This window comes from Primulina eburnea, chromosome 16 (assembly GCF_022965805.1).
Source record: "Primulina eburnea isolate SZY01 chromosome 16, ASM2296580v1, whole genome shotgun sequence".
NCBI lineage: Eukaryota > Viridiplantae > Streptophyta > Magnoliopsida > Lamiales > Gesneriaceae > Primulina > Primulina eburnea.
This window is the reverse complement of record NC_133116.1, coordinates 12933000-12948497: the sequence shown is the minus strand read 5'-3', so window position 1 is coordinate 12948497 and position 15498 is coordinate 12933000. Positions and strand designations below refer to the sequence as shown.

The following is a 15498-nucleotide window of genomic DNA, read 5'->3' as shown; positions in this document are numbered from 1 at the left end:
GGTTGAAAATGAACATTTTGCTATTTTACTCTGGTGGGAAATGAACGAACCTAGATTTCTTACTCTTGCTGAGATGTCTCGTAATGTGTTAGTGATCGAGCAAAACTTGCATTGTGGAATCCTTAATAAAAATATGGTTTTGTATGCTCAAAAATTAATCGCAAATGCACGATGTCAAGTAATAATATAATGTACGTGAATATGAGTATCGTTCCACTGAAAATTGTATTTTACAATTATTATTTCTATTTATCAATTCTTTAGCAACGAAAATTTGATTGATCGATTATTACTACTATGCTCAAATAAACATGCAAATAAAATATTCAGGAATTAAATAATGAGATATAATATCTGGAATGGTTGATTAAAATTCAATGAGAAATGAATTTGTTGGGAATATCGGTTCACCTACCCCTTTTTAATTAATTAATTCTTTCGATAGTAATTTTATGCTTCCGACAGGATTTCCTATTCAATTTAACACACTCTCTCGAGCTATTCCAAACTAATTATACTCAGTGAAGTAACTAAACGTATTTAATTATTATCAAGAGTGAATCGCATATCGGTCTATGAAATCTCCTAGTTTTCACCCTACCGGACTATGACTGTCGGCGCATATCCAATTTCATATATCTATGTACATTGTAGATCCTCGGACTATGCTATTCATTCCTATCACAAGATATTCTCTCGAATTCACTTGCAATATAAAAACGTTGTTAAAGTTAGCTACGCTCTAACAACATAACAAAAACAGTAGCACATTCAAGAACAAAGCAACAATCGACATATTAATTAATTAAATCAAAGGTTGGGGTAGGATCCCCTTAAATCCCAACAAATATTTTAAAGTTAGCTACTCGAATTCATAGTAAAAATAAACACAACAATGTTTAAGGGATAAAAACTAAATTAGAAATACTAGACTAGAGGAGATCTGCGAAGAACTGTGCTCGGAAATATTTGAATCTTCAACTCCAAGCACTTTCTCCAAGCTTTTCTCCGCTCCTTCGACTTTTTGGCTGATGAATAATGATGCATAATGTCTGAATCCGTCCCACATCGTCCAACAAATCAGCCTCTTCTCGAAATTTAGGAAAAAAATCGGCAGGAAATCTTTCCAAAATTCAAACGCGCCCGGGCAGACGTAAGTTTCCGCCCGCGCCGATGGCTTACGCAAATCCTGCTTTTTTAATTTTCTTTGACGCGCCCGAGCGGACATAAGTTTCCGCCTGGTCGGATGACTCTCGCAAATCTTGATTTTATCCCACCTTGCAAGTGCCCGGGCGGATTGCTTTCGAATTTCTTATTTAATTTTCAGTTTATTCACAACTCACCTGCATTTTCACCAACTAAACGCATGAGCAACAAGAAATCATAAATTATGCTAAAATAACTCAAAATACATGCAATCTAAATGATAAATGCAACACAACAGGACATAACACGATATGAAAAAGAAGTAAAATCCCCCCATATCAATTAGCGATTCCGATTTCTACTGTGGCATCGGAAAGTGCATTTAGTACTGGAGAACGTGTTCTTGATTCATTTAGAAGTTCTTTGACTCCTAAATTGGTGCAAGACCTTGTTTGTGTTCAAGATTGGCTTCGAAATGAATCTTCACCCATTAAAGTAGAAGAAGACTTAGATTATCTTGAGTGATTTGAATCTGGTGAGTATCTATGTATCTCATATCTTTTATGTTATGATTATTTTATTTTTTATCGGTTGATGATACTCGTTTTTAAATTTTTCTATATTTTATCAATGATGGAAGAGATTCTTGCATTATTGATATATATTTGTGACTTGCAATAAGGTTTGTTAAGTTGATCTAATTTATATGAACTTATTCTTTTTCATAATGGGTTGATATTTTAATTTCCCTACACATGAGGATTTTTGTTGTAGGAGTGGATGGATCCAATGCTGGAATTATTCACTATCAACATATCCAAATTCCAAATTGCTTACAATTGTTATAGCTATATATTTTTATTTTATTTTGATGTTTGTGAGATACTTAACAACTTGGTTACCAGAATTTTAGCTATGTCTGTTTTTTATTACTTTATTTTGATTTTTGTAAGATAATCAAAACCAATTTGATTGTGGCTTTTTATTATATTTTTTTACAATTTATAACGTACAACTTCATTTATAACTAAATTTATTTCACAAATCGTAATAACCGACCGTAATAACCAAACCGTAATACTAAAAAACCAAACTGGACTGAATAAAAATTGTTTGGTTTAGGATTAGGCATTTGAAAAACCGAACCGAAGTTCATTAAAACCGAACCAAACCGACCGTTGCACACCCCTAGGTAGCACCTCCTCTAGTATGCTTTCAGAATTTTGATATTTGAATAAGGATATAAACTATGACCAATTTTTTTTTTCATACAACGACATTGTCATGGATACGTCAGAAAATGAAGTTGCTCATTATTATGCACTGGATGAATTCATTATGGACTGCATGATATTTTTAACTATGCTTATGCTTGTGTATAATGATATTGTAAAACAAGGTAATCGAAGAATTCGTAGAAGGAAAATCAGGTATAACATGGGTAAGCGAATACCAGCACAAATTTCTCATTTACGCTGAATTGTTGAATTTGGAGACGTACAATGCATATTTAATTTAAGAATGTCAATAGATGCAGTATGCTCGACTTCGTTACTTGTTAGAAAACGTAGGGGCGACTTGCTCATTCTATGTATTCAAGGATTAATAAGAAAGTGGCGATGTTTTTATCAATTTAAGCTCACCACAAGAAGAACCGCATAATTGGACATGATTATATTAGATCCGGATACACAGTTAGCAAACATTTCCATTATGTACTGAGATGTGTACTTAGACTTCATCCAATTATTATTTCAACCCCTTTACCCTGTAACAGTAGATTGCTCAAGTGAGAAGTAGGAAATTTTTCAAGGTAATATTTTATTATCTATTTAAATTTGTCAATAAATATATTTTTATCACTATATTTCTTTTATATGAATAGGGTTGCTTGGGTTCACTTGATAGTATGTACATTGGTGTCCAAGTAACAAATTGGATAAGCCAAAATATAGAAATAGAAAAGGTGAAACATCAGTGAATGTTTTAGGAGCATGTGACAGCGACATGAAATTTACTTATGTTTTAACTGGTTGGGAAGATTCTGCAGTTGATAGTAGAGTTTTGTGTGATGCTATTAGCCCTCCTAATGATGTGAAGGTTCCTAGAGGTACTTTTTAATAGATATCAAATGATAAAATGATAAATTTATATTTCTAAGTTATTTTTTTCTTTTTACAAGTTGTTATTATCTATGTGACTGTGTATATACAAATGCTAAGGGTTTTTTGGCACCATATAGAAAATTTTGTTATCATTTGAATGAATGGGGACAAAGATCAATGGCACTACAAAATTATAGAGAGTAGTTTAATTTTAAGCATGCTTCAGCTCGTAATTTTATAGAAAGAGCCTTTAGGTTATTGAAAAAGCGATGGGCAGTCCTTAGAAACCCTTCATTTTATGGTATCAAGACTCATAATCAAATAATTATGGCATGCATTTTACTTTACAACTTTATAAGGGGTGAGATGGCCATGGATCCGCTAGAGGATGAATTTGAAGAAACAATGGAAAATGATAAAGTAGGACCCGAGAAAACGATCGATAATATTGAAACTTTGACATATTGGGATAATTGGAGGGAAAATTTATCTATGACAATGTACAACCAATCATTATGTTTTCCTTGAATTTTCTTGCTTTCATGATATTTAAATTTGAATATTATGAGTTCTTAGACAACTCCATGTTTAAGATGTTTATAAGTTACTAGTTGAATTGTATCTTTGATATTTGTTTGATAGTTTTTCTTTATAATTGTTATGCTTGTCTTATAGTTATGTTGGTAAATTCAAGTGTTATTTGAATTTCATCATATAGATGCCGTGAATCTCTTTTTGCTGAAATTTGCTGAGTGTCCATGTATTTGAAGTGCATTTGTGCCATAAAATTTCATTCATTTGCTGAGTTAAATGTGATATTTCTCTTTCATTATTATTAATGTAGTGAACAGTTATGAAACCGCCAAGCATCCAATCTGACAGTGTGAAAAGTAACAAAACAGACAAGACATGAAGAATATGGTCGGTTAAAGAAGAAGAAGCATCGATCGTCGCAGTGAAGGTTGTTGTTAAAACTTGATGGAAATCAGAGAATGTATTTTGTATGGTTACTTAACTATTCTTGAAAATGAAATGTGGAAATCATTTCCAGAAATAGATATACGTGGAATTCCTCATATCAACTCAAAGTCCATGTATGGCAAAACAAAAAAACCATGGATCATTGGTTACTATGCTTACTCGAAGTTGGATATAGTGGAATGATACTGAAAAAATGATTGATTTAAAAGATGTTGATTGGAATGAATACATGAAGGTAAGTTTTTAAATTGTATATATTATTTTTGCGTTATTTAACTTGTTCGCATGTCATAAGTGTACATATCTCTTCTTTTCTTTTTTGTTTTTGGTTTTATAGGCTGATCCAAATGCAAGGCTTATGAGACACAAGTCTTGGCCATTTTAGAATGATTGGTGTGAATTTTTGGAAAGGATAGAGCTACTGGTGAGCATATGCACTATGATTTTCTGACATTGTGGAGGATTTAAATGATAAGGAAAAGCAAAATGAAAATGATGTTGATATTGTTATTGACAAATTACTACATGATTTGTATGATGTAACAATATCGATGTCTAGAAGTAGTGTAGGTAGTAATGAGGATGAGAAAAAGATAGCTTCTAAAAAACATAAATCTTTTGATGTCGATTTTGATACTATTGTTGAGATAATGAATAAATTTACAGATAAGGTTGATGCTAGATTGGAGCAAATTGCATAAAGGATTGGTTAGGCACATGATGCGTCAAATGCAAGAAAAATGGTTTTTGAAGCTTTGGAAAACATTCCAGGATTCACTTTGGAGGAAAGAGTTGATTTAGCAAAGCTGTTGGTGAACAATACACATGAATTGGAGCTTTTCTTTAGCTTGCATGATGAGCACGAGTTGTACTTCTGAAGAAACTGTTGTTTTGATTTCATATTCTGAAATAAACTAATGTTGCATATTTCGGATTTTTAGTTTCATTTTATTTCAGATTTTAAAGAAACTATTAAACTTTTCTTTAGCTTGAATGGCGAGGTACGATATTGTTTTTAATATTTTATTTTGGTGACATATTTGGTTGGATAACAATATGTTTTTATATCAGATTTATAAGAAAAATGTTGTGTTGATGGCTTCATGTTTAATTGTTGGGTTTTATTGTTTTCCTATAGATCCAATTATCACAAAAATTAGGGAGAAACTCTTGGATCTTTGTAGTTTATTAGTGAAACTCATATTATCAATTAGTGTTTGGTTCCTTGGGCATGTGCCTGATTGAATATACAAACCAACGGGTTATTCAACCTCTGTATTTCTAATGAGTTTTCGTGTTTGAACCTTATCATTTTATGCTTTTATATCCATAATATGCAGATATTATAGAAAGCATTTCATCATTCCAACATTTTTTTTTGCCTTTCATCATACAGTGATTCAGGTCATACAAGTAAACATTCCGACATTCTTGTTTTACCTTTCATATTCAAATTTGATATAAGTAAACATTCTGACATTCTTGTTTTGCTTTTCATATTCGAATTTGATATACGGTTTACTCTAGTATTATGCTTGGTGCCTTATTTTTTTTACATCTTAGTCATTGTTTTGTGTATTATTATGCTTTCTTCGGCTTTCGAGGCTGTAATTTTTGTGGATCAAAACTTGATATTATATTTGGTTCCTGTAATTTCAGATTTTAGGCGGATTATTGAATCCAAGTGGTGGGTTAAGTTATTTATTGAATAAAAATTTTAATGATGAAACTTTAGATAATATAAAAGGAACAAACAAGTTGCGAACATTATTTCTCTTGAACATATTGGATTACATGTTAAGTTATTTATAGATACATTGTTAGGCCATCTCCAACCCTGCGCGTTTCCTGCTCGAACGGAGGCTGCGCCATTTCTCCAAAATGGCGCAGCCTCCCTCCTCTGCGCCAAATTTAGCGTAGAGGAGAAACCCAGCGCCATTTTGGTGATGGGTTTGGGCTTTTTTTAATTTTTTTAATGTTTTTTAATTTATATAAATATGTATTAAATATTTTTAATAATAATATTATATAATTGATGAGTAAAATAAAATCGTGTTGATATAAAATATAATTCATATAAAAATTAAAACACAAAAAAATTAATTATAATTATATTATAAAATTTATAAAAATATTTCTAGTTTTTTATTTTGTTTTTGACATTTTGAACTCTCGTAAATATATAATCGATAAAATATCAGAAAATCCAACGACAAAATTTGGAAATTAAAATTACAATACCCAATTGAAATACAAAATACAAAGATAATACATAATTGAAATACAAATTCGAAGATAATACATAATTGAAAATTACAAAGATAACAATGCGAATAAAAACATAAAAATGACAAACAAGGTAGATGATCAATAATCTCCTAAATTAGATCCCGATCCTCCAAAATCACCAAAATATTTCCCAAATGTGTCATTTTTGTGTTGTCCATGTTCTTCATTTCTTTTTTCCAAAATTTTAGCTCGTTCCTTTCGAACAATTTCACGCATTTCAAGATCACCTATTGTGCTTAAATCCATGTACAAAACTTTATTCTCCTCTTGAAGGGTTGCTAATGCTATTTGTTGTTGTCTAGTTTCAATTTTTTTTTGTTGGTTTGCTAATTTGAGCTGTTCATTTTGCAATGTAGAAGTTTCATCTCATAACTTTGTTGAAGTTCAGTGGATCCTTTTTGTAATACATTTATAAGATCGCGATGTCCTTCTTTCATTGTAGATATCAATTCCAACACATTGTCGTCCCTTTTTTTCTTTAGTTTAGATTTTTTAACACCAAGAGGTCGCTGGGATGAAGTGCCGCCTGAATTTTCATCACTACTTAAATTAATTGAAAACGCTGGTAATCCAGGAGAACATGATATTGGAGTATTAGGTGTCTGGCTATCTGAATGTGACGAGTCCAAACTTGTGACATGCATTCTTGCTGGTGCGCTCATTGGATTGATGTCACTCGAGAATTTCTCCATATCTTTCATAATACACACACATGATCATATTTGAATCCTTTACTAAAATCAGCATCTTGCATGAACAAATCTTTTGCTCGATTTAACTGTACGAAAATATTCAATTATTATCTTATAAGAAATTAAACCTGTAATTTAATAAATAGTTGAATAAGAAATACTTACAATATCCTGTTCTGATGCGCCACTTGGGTGGAGAGTTTTAATTTGACGAATGCATCCCCTTAGTTTTCCAACTTCACAGAGTATATTTCTCATGCGACACTGCAATGATATTTTGTTACGTACTTGTAGATTGTTTGGTTTGCTGATGTTGTAAGCTTCTTCGATACGAGTCCAAAACTGATCTTTGGATTGATTGATACATATTATAGGATTTTAGGATATATCAAGATACATATGACATAAGACTCTGTCTTCTTCGACATTGTAAGAAGCAGTTCTAGAAGTTGAAGCCATTGAATTGCTTGGAATAAAGATTTGATTGGAATGAAAATTAAAGCTGTGATGATCTCATGAATCAGATATCTGTTACTTATAGTAGAAAGAAGATAAGATTGTAATCTCATCCAATTGGCAAGATCAGATGTAATCTCATCCAACGGTCATAATACTGATAAGGGTGTAGATATCACAATCCAATCCAACGGCCAGATTCTAGATAAGGCAATCTCATCCAATGATCAAGATGATGATAAGATTGTAATCTCATCCAATGAGCAAGATTAGATGTAATCTCATCCAACGGTCATAATATTGATAAGGTTGTAGATAGCACAATCCAATCCAACGGCCAGATTCTAGATAAGGCAAACTCATCCAACGGTCAAGATGATGATAAGATTGTAATCTCATCCAACGGGCAAGATTAGATGTAATCTCATCCAACGGTCATAATACTGATAAGGTTGTAGATAACAAAATCTAATTCAACGGACAGATTGTAGATAAGGCAATCTAACCCAACGGTCATATTTTTTGATAAATTATTATATAATGCGACGAAATATCCTAGATTCTCACACCACATTTTATGCTCTCACAAACTTGAAAACAAATTCTCATTTCCAATTTCACGCATCATCCTCTAGTTCATCTTCATTGTCTGATAATGAAGATGAAACATCTATTAATTGGATGGATGATTTTGAGAATTTGGATAATACACGAAATGCAATATTGTAGCTCAAGATCAACAGTTGGTTGCTACCTACATTATCCACCAAGAGCAAGAAGTCACACACGGAGGTTCAATACCAGGTCATATAGTAATTCACCGTGATCGGGAAATTGCCGACCATAATTTGTTCAACGATTACTTTGCTGATAACCCAAGATATAACGAAGCAATGTTCTGACGGATATTTCGAATGTCTCGAAATCTTTTTCTTCGTATAGTTGATGAAGTAAAGAATCATGATATTACTTCACACAAAAAAGTGATAATGTGGGGCGTCTCGGGCTAACGACTATTCAAAAAACAACTGATGCTTTGCGAATTTTAGCTTATGCATTACCCATGGATGCTACGGATGAATATATCAAAATTGGAGAATCCACTGCAATTCAATACATGCAACACTTTTGTCGAGCCGTGGTGGAAGTTTTTGCTGAGCGATACTTGAGATCTCCTACTGCCAATGATGTTGCCATGTTACTTTATATTGGTAAACAACGCGGATTCCCTGGAATGTTGGGAAGTCTTGATTGAATGCATTGGAAGTGGAAAAATTGTCCAACGGCTTGGGTGGGTCAATATGCAGGTTGTAGTTGTTCTCCAACAATAATTTTAGAAGCAGTAGCTGACTACGACCTTTGGATATGGCATGCATATTTTGGAATGCCCGGATCCAATAATGATATAAATGTTTTGGGATCGTCCAATCTATTTTCCAACATCGCACAAGGTATTACCCTTCGAGCTCATTATACAATTGAAGGAAAAGAATATGATACATGATATTACTTGGCTGATGATATTTATCTTAAATGGTCAACTATTGTACAATCTATCCACGATCCACACGGTCCAAAAAAGAAATATTTTGCAATGAAACAAGAATCCTGTATAAAAGACGTGGATCGTGCATTTGGTGTTCTCCAATCTCGATTTGAGATTGTGGCATCTCCAGCACGTGCTTGGAAGAAACATCATTTACATGATATAATGACAACATGTATTTAATGTACAATATGATTATCGAAGATGAACGTCACCTTAGCGCACCCATTAAAGATATGAGAGAATCACCAACTCCGGATGTAGAAATGGTTGTCGATGAGAATATCATATTTCAAGAATTTCTCGCTCGATATAAAATGATAAAAGACAAAGATGCTCACTATGCACTATGAAATGCTTTAATTGATCATTTTTGGGAGGAATATAGTTGTTCAAATTTTTGAATTTAGATTCATATTAAGTTTTAAAAATAAATTATCTGTATTAAAATTATGTCAATTTTAATAATGAAGTATTTGTATTAATTCGTATTATAAATATCAGATTTAATGTATATAAGAATCGAATAAATAAATTTAACTATTAATAAAAATAAAATTATAATTATAATACTAATGTTAACATTAATTATAATTAACATTAATTATAATTATATTGTTAAATTTATAAATAAATAGTAAACAAAAAGAATATTCTAGGAATATACTTTTTAGTGTAAGATTTGAAATAAATGAGTTGGAGATGATCAATGTTACATTTGGTGCAGAAACTACATCAAAATAGATTTATGGGTTAGAAATGACCTTAGAATATAAAAGGAAATGTGGGATGAGAAATACAATTTTGCCAAGTCATCAACAAAAATATATATACACACACGTGTGTAATATTAAAAATTAGTTATAATATCTTATTTAACTAATAAGTAAACTTAGCAATTGTATAATAGTAAATTTATTAATATTTAAAAACTTAGATGCTGAATCTTGTAACTTATTTGGTCCATTGTTCATACGTCATTTACCTTATTGCTTTGTAATTATTCTTCTTAACGTGAATATGAATGTATTGTTTCTAGGGGTGTACAACAAATAAGTAAACTTAGTAAAGATATAATAATAAATTTATTAATATTTAGAAGCTAATCATGTATTCAAAATGTTGAACCAAACAATTTTATTAGTATCACATAATGTTTGATTAATAATATATCAACCTTGTTGTCTATAGTATGAGTAGGTCTCTTGTGAGACGGTCTCACGAATCTTTATATGTGAAACAGGCCAAGCCTATCGATATTCACAATAAAAAGTAATAATATTAGCATAAAAAGTAATACTTTTTCATGGATGACCCAAATAAGATATTCGTCTCACAAAATACGACATGTGAGACCGTCTCACATAAGTTTTTGTCATATAACATAATCAATCATTTATTTATCTCATCACTTGTACCACACACACCCTAAATATATTTTTTAACATTATTCAAAATAAAGTTTTAGGGGTAAAAGTGTATATATGTTATATTCATTTTATTTTTTGGCACTTATTAATAATTATTATCACATAAAAAATACTAATTAAATAATCATCATGCATGTAAAATAAATAATGTCATTTATAGAAGTGTATTTTTGAACCAACCATCCTAAATTTATAACACGGACAGTAATTCGATGATTTAGGTCATACTTGATACGATGGAATGAGATGATAATATAATGAAAACATTGATTTTACGTGGTATTGGTATACTTGCCAATGCATTTTATCAAGTTTTTGCATCAAAATTTCATGTAATTTGGTAGAAAAAAATTAAAGTACTGATCTTTGATATTGTAATTGTTTCAATTAATTTATATTCTAAATTTTTAAAATATGGCTATGCCTTGATTAAACAAACCCTTCATCAAAAACTCAATTTAATTTGTTTTTATTTTTAAATCAAGAGAGGAATAAATTTGTAAAAACCCAATTCCAAACTTGATTAATTCAAATGCTTGCTCAACAAATTTGTGATGTACATGCATAGCAAGTGCAGTTCCAGTCTTCCTACCAATATCATACACAGATGTGAGAAATTGAATCCAAATTTCAAGAGATCAAGAATCAATTTCTTTCTCCTTCTCTATGTTCCAAGAATCATAAAAGCAAAAGCATGGAGCGCTTCTAAATATCAACCAAGTACTCATTGCGATCAAAAGGTAATGAGATCATCTTTGGCTGGATGCTGTTTCTTGGTGTCCTGTGTCTGTTCCGATGTACCACCATTTTTCTTACCAAATATCATCTCATCAAGATCGTCCAGCATCTCGTCATTGTTCCGTCCTTGATGGTTTCCATGTGGAGTACCAGATGATTTCCTGATAAGAGGTTCTTCTTTCCCTCCAAGAGGAGAGTCATCAGGCTTTACAGCGACTGGAATCATAGCAGGCTCAGGTTCCCGTGCTACCACTAATGTTTTTTGCATGTCTTCGTACTTGGATAGAACCTTTTGAATCTCATCATTCACGTTCAGTGCTTCAAACAACAAGGCCTCATTATCTCCAGCTGTCTCGATGATCCTTCGAACAGTGTACTTTGATTCATGACATTGTTGTAATAGCATGATGGTCAGGTCATCCTGCAATCCAAGTTGAATGTAAAATCAGACTAAGACAATAATAGCTGATTCAGAACTTCTTCTATCGACCATAAAATTGCTACTAAATAACCAGTAATACACAAACTAATTTTCATCTTTAAATCAAGAACAAACAAACAATTTCTGACCCCATTGCCACAAATGAACAATGCGTATACAAAATAAACCAATCCTGAAGTATAAAGAGTTTCTTACATTGCTGAATGCAAGTCATAACTCAGTAACAGTACCTGCAGAGCATCTTGCTGTGGAGAAGAAGACAATACAGTGCCGAGAAGCTCTAAGCTGTTTCGAGCCACATCAAATGCCTCCTTGGTGTGTTCTGCTGAAAAGCTTTGAGCAGGAATATTATGATGGAGTTGTTGTGCAAGACTAGCATTTGACTCCGAGGTTGTATCGGATCTTGGAGGAGTAAATATAGGAGCCAGACTCTCATCATCTCTACCAGGAAATCGTATCCCTCTTGATTTCAAACTCTGAATTGGGGGGAAGATTGGTCTTAGACAAAATAGAAGTACACACCACGCAGACCACAGTCTCTTCTCGTGCATAAGTGGTGCCGAGACAAAGCTTGTTATGTCTTGCTTTCACATTAATTTGTAAGTTCACTACACAAATGGCTAAAGAAAGTGTTCAACAACTATATTCTGTCCGAAAAACAAGTTCGTCGACCATCCTAGCATTTTTCCAGTTGCCTATAGTTCTATAAGAGATCAGTGTGCTAATTGTTTATTACCACTCAGTCAATTACAATTAAAAAGAATATTATCACAATGAACATCCATTGATACGCGAATAACAACCCAAAAAACTTCTATATAGCAAAATGAACCGATAAAAGAATTCATATTACATTCTGGATAGTAATGGGACAGTAAGAAAAAATTCATTGAGGAAACTTAATATCTAAATACTGTCGCAGACTACAAATATCCATCCCATAAGAAGAGCTCAATTCATGGACATGAAATATCATGCTTGAAATATGGTTCTATTTTATTAAGTTTTAGGCAGAAATGAATAAAACAACCAAAATAAATTACCGAACAAAGGAAAATTAGACTTAAAACTGCAAATGTACCTTGTAAGTCTCTTCATAAACAGGCAAGTAACGCAGCTTGTTCGAAGATTCGCCCCAGGATTCTATCAGCAACAGAGCCTTATTCCTGTTGTTGACCACAGTTTGGGGGTCATCAATCAGCTTCACCATCTCATCCAACACCCTATCGGCAGCAACCTCTGAAAATCCCTTTTCACAATTCTTCACGACAGTTTCGAGCAACACCAGAGCAAAAAACTGAACCCTGGGGCTATTAAACAAAATTCTTTTCTTTATTCCCCTGATCAATTCAGTGCTACTGATCCTCTCGTGGTTTATCATGTCACAGAGTTCAAGATTGATGGCCCAATCAGGCCCATCCAAAGTTTCAGCCGTGGCTTCCTCAACTACTTTGTCTGCTTGGTTTGATCCTTGGAATAATTCCTTCATCTTGAAACCCATCGAGCTCATACCGGCACTAATCTTCTGTCCCATCTCGGTCCCTCCAATCTTCAAGCGCTCACCCAAGGCGCTGACCTTATCCATCAAATTGTCACTCATGTTTTCAACACACGCTCAACAAATCCCCGACCAATTCTGCTTTCCTCGAGTCCTAATGATAAAAACAATACAGTCAAAGCCCAAAAACCCCACTAGGAATATGAACTGTTCCATTAATGGAATCAACAGATCAAATTAGAATTCTACACTCATAATGACCCATGAGAACAAGCGCGTGACTCGTGCAGCCAGTTCAATTCAAACACCCAAAAAAATCGTAAAAAACCGCAACATAATTTGCAAAAGAAAACGAATTCAATTCTCAGTTCAAGCAAACAAATGGGTCTCTCAAATAAATAAATAAAAACATCAAAAATATAAACGCAAACAAACGCACTGCAAAGGTCAATCCTACCTAAACGAGTAATGGATCAAAAAAGCAATTTATAACGAAACCACGATATCCCAAAAATCATAACAATCGACAAAAATAAAAGATTAAACAGCTTGAATCCTGATCAGCTACCTCTCTGCCTTAGAAGTGAAGTGATGACGACTGTTGTTGGAGAAGAAGACTATTATTCCAAATGCGGGGAGACTTTTGTATCAACGTATATGATATAAATATTCGGGAGGGAATTCCGATGTTTGTAATTAAGTGCTGACCAGACCCGGCCAAAGTTTTTATCTTTTTCCATAGCTGCAAATCAAAAGCAAAGAGCCGTAGTTCACTTCCCAGAGTATAAATTCAACAAAAAAAAAAATGAGTTGGTCGGAAGAATTACTGTTAATTCCAATTTCTTTCATTATGTTGCATCTGTTCATTAGAGATAGCGGATGTTTTTAACAAGTTTGGCAAATTCATACAAAAGAATTAAGCATTAGTCTTGAACAAATTTGCATATCAAAAGTTAGATTTGAAACAAATATACAATAATCGAGATGTTCTTACTAATTTATGTACCCCTTCGTATTTTACAGCAATACGCGAACTGGATTTTTGGATTTTAATTGGATTAAAGGAGTTAACATTAGAACAGTAATTTCATTCAAATCTCATCTGTTTCAATTGTAGAGAAATCAAAACCAAATGTAATCAAAATTAACAAAATATATTTTACCTTAGTTGGATTTTCCATGCATCCTTACTGTGGAAATGGCTGGAAGCATTAGATGTCTAAATAAGTTACACGTTACAGAAATCAACTACGTACAAACGAATTATATCTCCAAAACATGTTCAGATATACAGATACATATATATACCAAGATAAACTACTCAACCTTACCTCAGATTTGACTCCCTCCAGAGGTATGATTTATGAGCTCCTCATAACATGGAGTACCTACCATTGTCCATCATAATAAATACAACATGTATCAATACAATAACATATGATATGCAATGCATGCATCTTATGGATGTATTAGGTCGAATGCTCGTCTACTGGGCATATATTATAATGTCATATAACTTAATATTCATATATAACGTCGGCAAATCATCCTCAAATCTCAATCAATCATAGAAGTCACAAATAACTATATTTTTATGGGACACATAATGTTGATAAACATTTTTATCAACATTTATTCAAGCATTAGATGTCTGAAATAAGTTCACACGTTACTGAAATCAACTACATACAAATAAATTATGTCTTCAAGACATGTTCAGGTATATAGATACATATATATATACCGGGATAAATTATTCAATCTCAACTCAGATTTGACTCCCTCCAGAAGTATCATCTCTGGTCTCCTCATGACCTGGAGTACCTATCATTGTCCACGATAATAAATATAACATGTATCAATATAATGACATATGATATGCAATGCATGCATGTTGTGGAGGTATCGGGTCGAATGCTCAGCTACTGAGGATATATTATAATGTCAAGTATAAGTGAATATCCGTATATAACGTCGGCAAAGCACCATCAAATCTCAATCAATCAATCATATGAGTCACAAATAACTATGTTTTTATGAGACACATAATGTCAAACATAATATCGTACTCAAAACCTAGAATCAATCTCAAAATTCAATGATATCAAAATATCCAAGGTTAATAGCTCAATGTGCATATCATATATCAATGTATGTATAAAATAATGATGTGTG

General features: G+C 32.6%; 1 protein-coding gene across 2 annotated transcripts; it reads right to left on the bottom strand.

Annotated features, from left to right (window-relative positions):
- Positions 1 to 11164: 11164 nt before the first annotated feature.
- On the bottom strand, positions 11165 to 14525 carry LOC140817432 (TOM1-like protein 1). 2 transcript variants are annotated; one of them, XM_073177102.1, is made up of 5 exons: positions 14487 to 14525; positions 13892 to 14065; positions 12907 to 13477; positions 12056 to 12301; positions 11165 to 11804 (listed from the first exon to the last, which is right to left on the bottom strand). In XM_073177102.1, the coding sequence occupies exons 3-5, from the start codon at positions 13423 to 13425 to the stop codon at positions 11379 to 11381; spliced, it is 1191 nt and encodes a 396-aa protein (XP_073033203.1). In that variant the 5' UTR covers positions 13426 to 13477; positions 13892 to 14065; positions 14487 to 14525; the 3' UTR covers positions 11165 to 11378. The 2 variants fall into 2 exon arrangements, with proteins under 2 accessions (XP_073033203.1, XP_073033202.1); XM_073177101.1 differs by lacking the exon at positions 14487 to 14525 and having other exon boundaries at positions 13892 to 14096.
- Between the last annotated feature and the right edge of the window lie 973 nt (positions 14526 to 15498).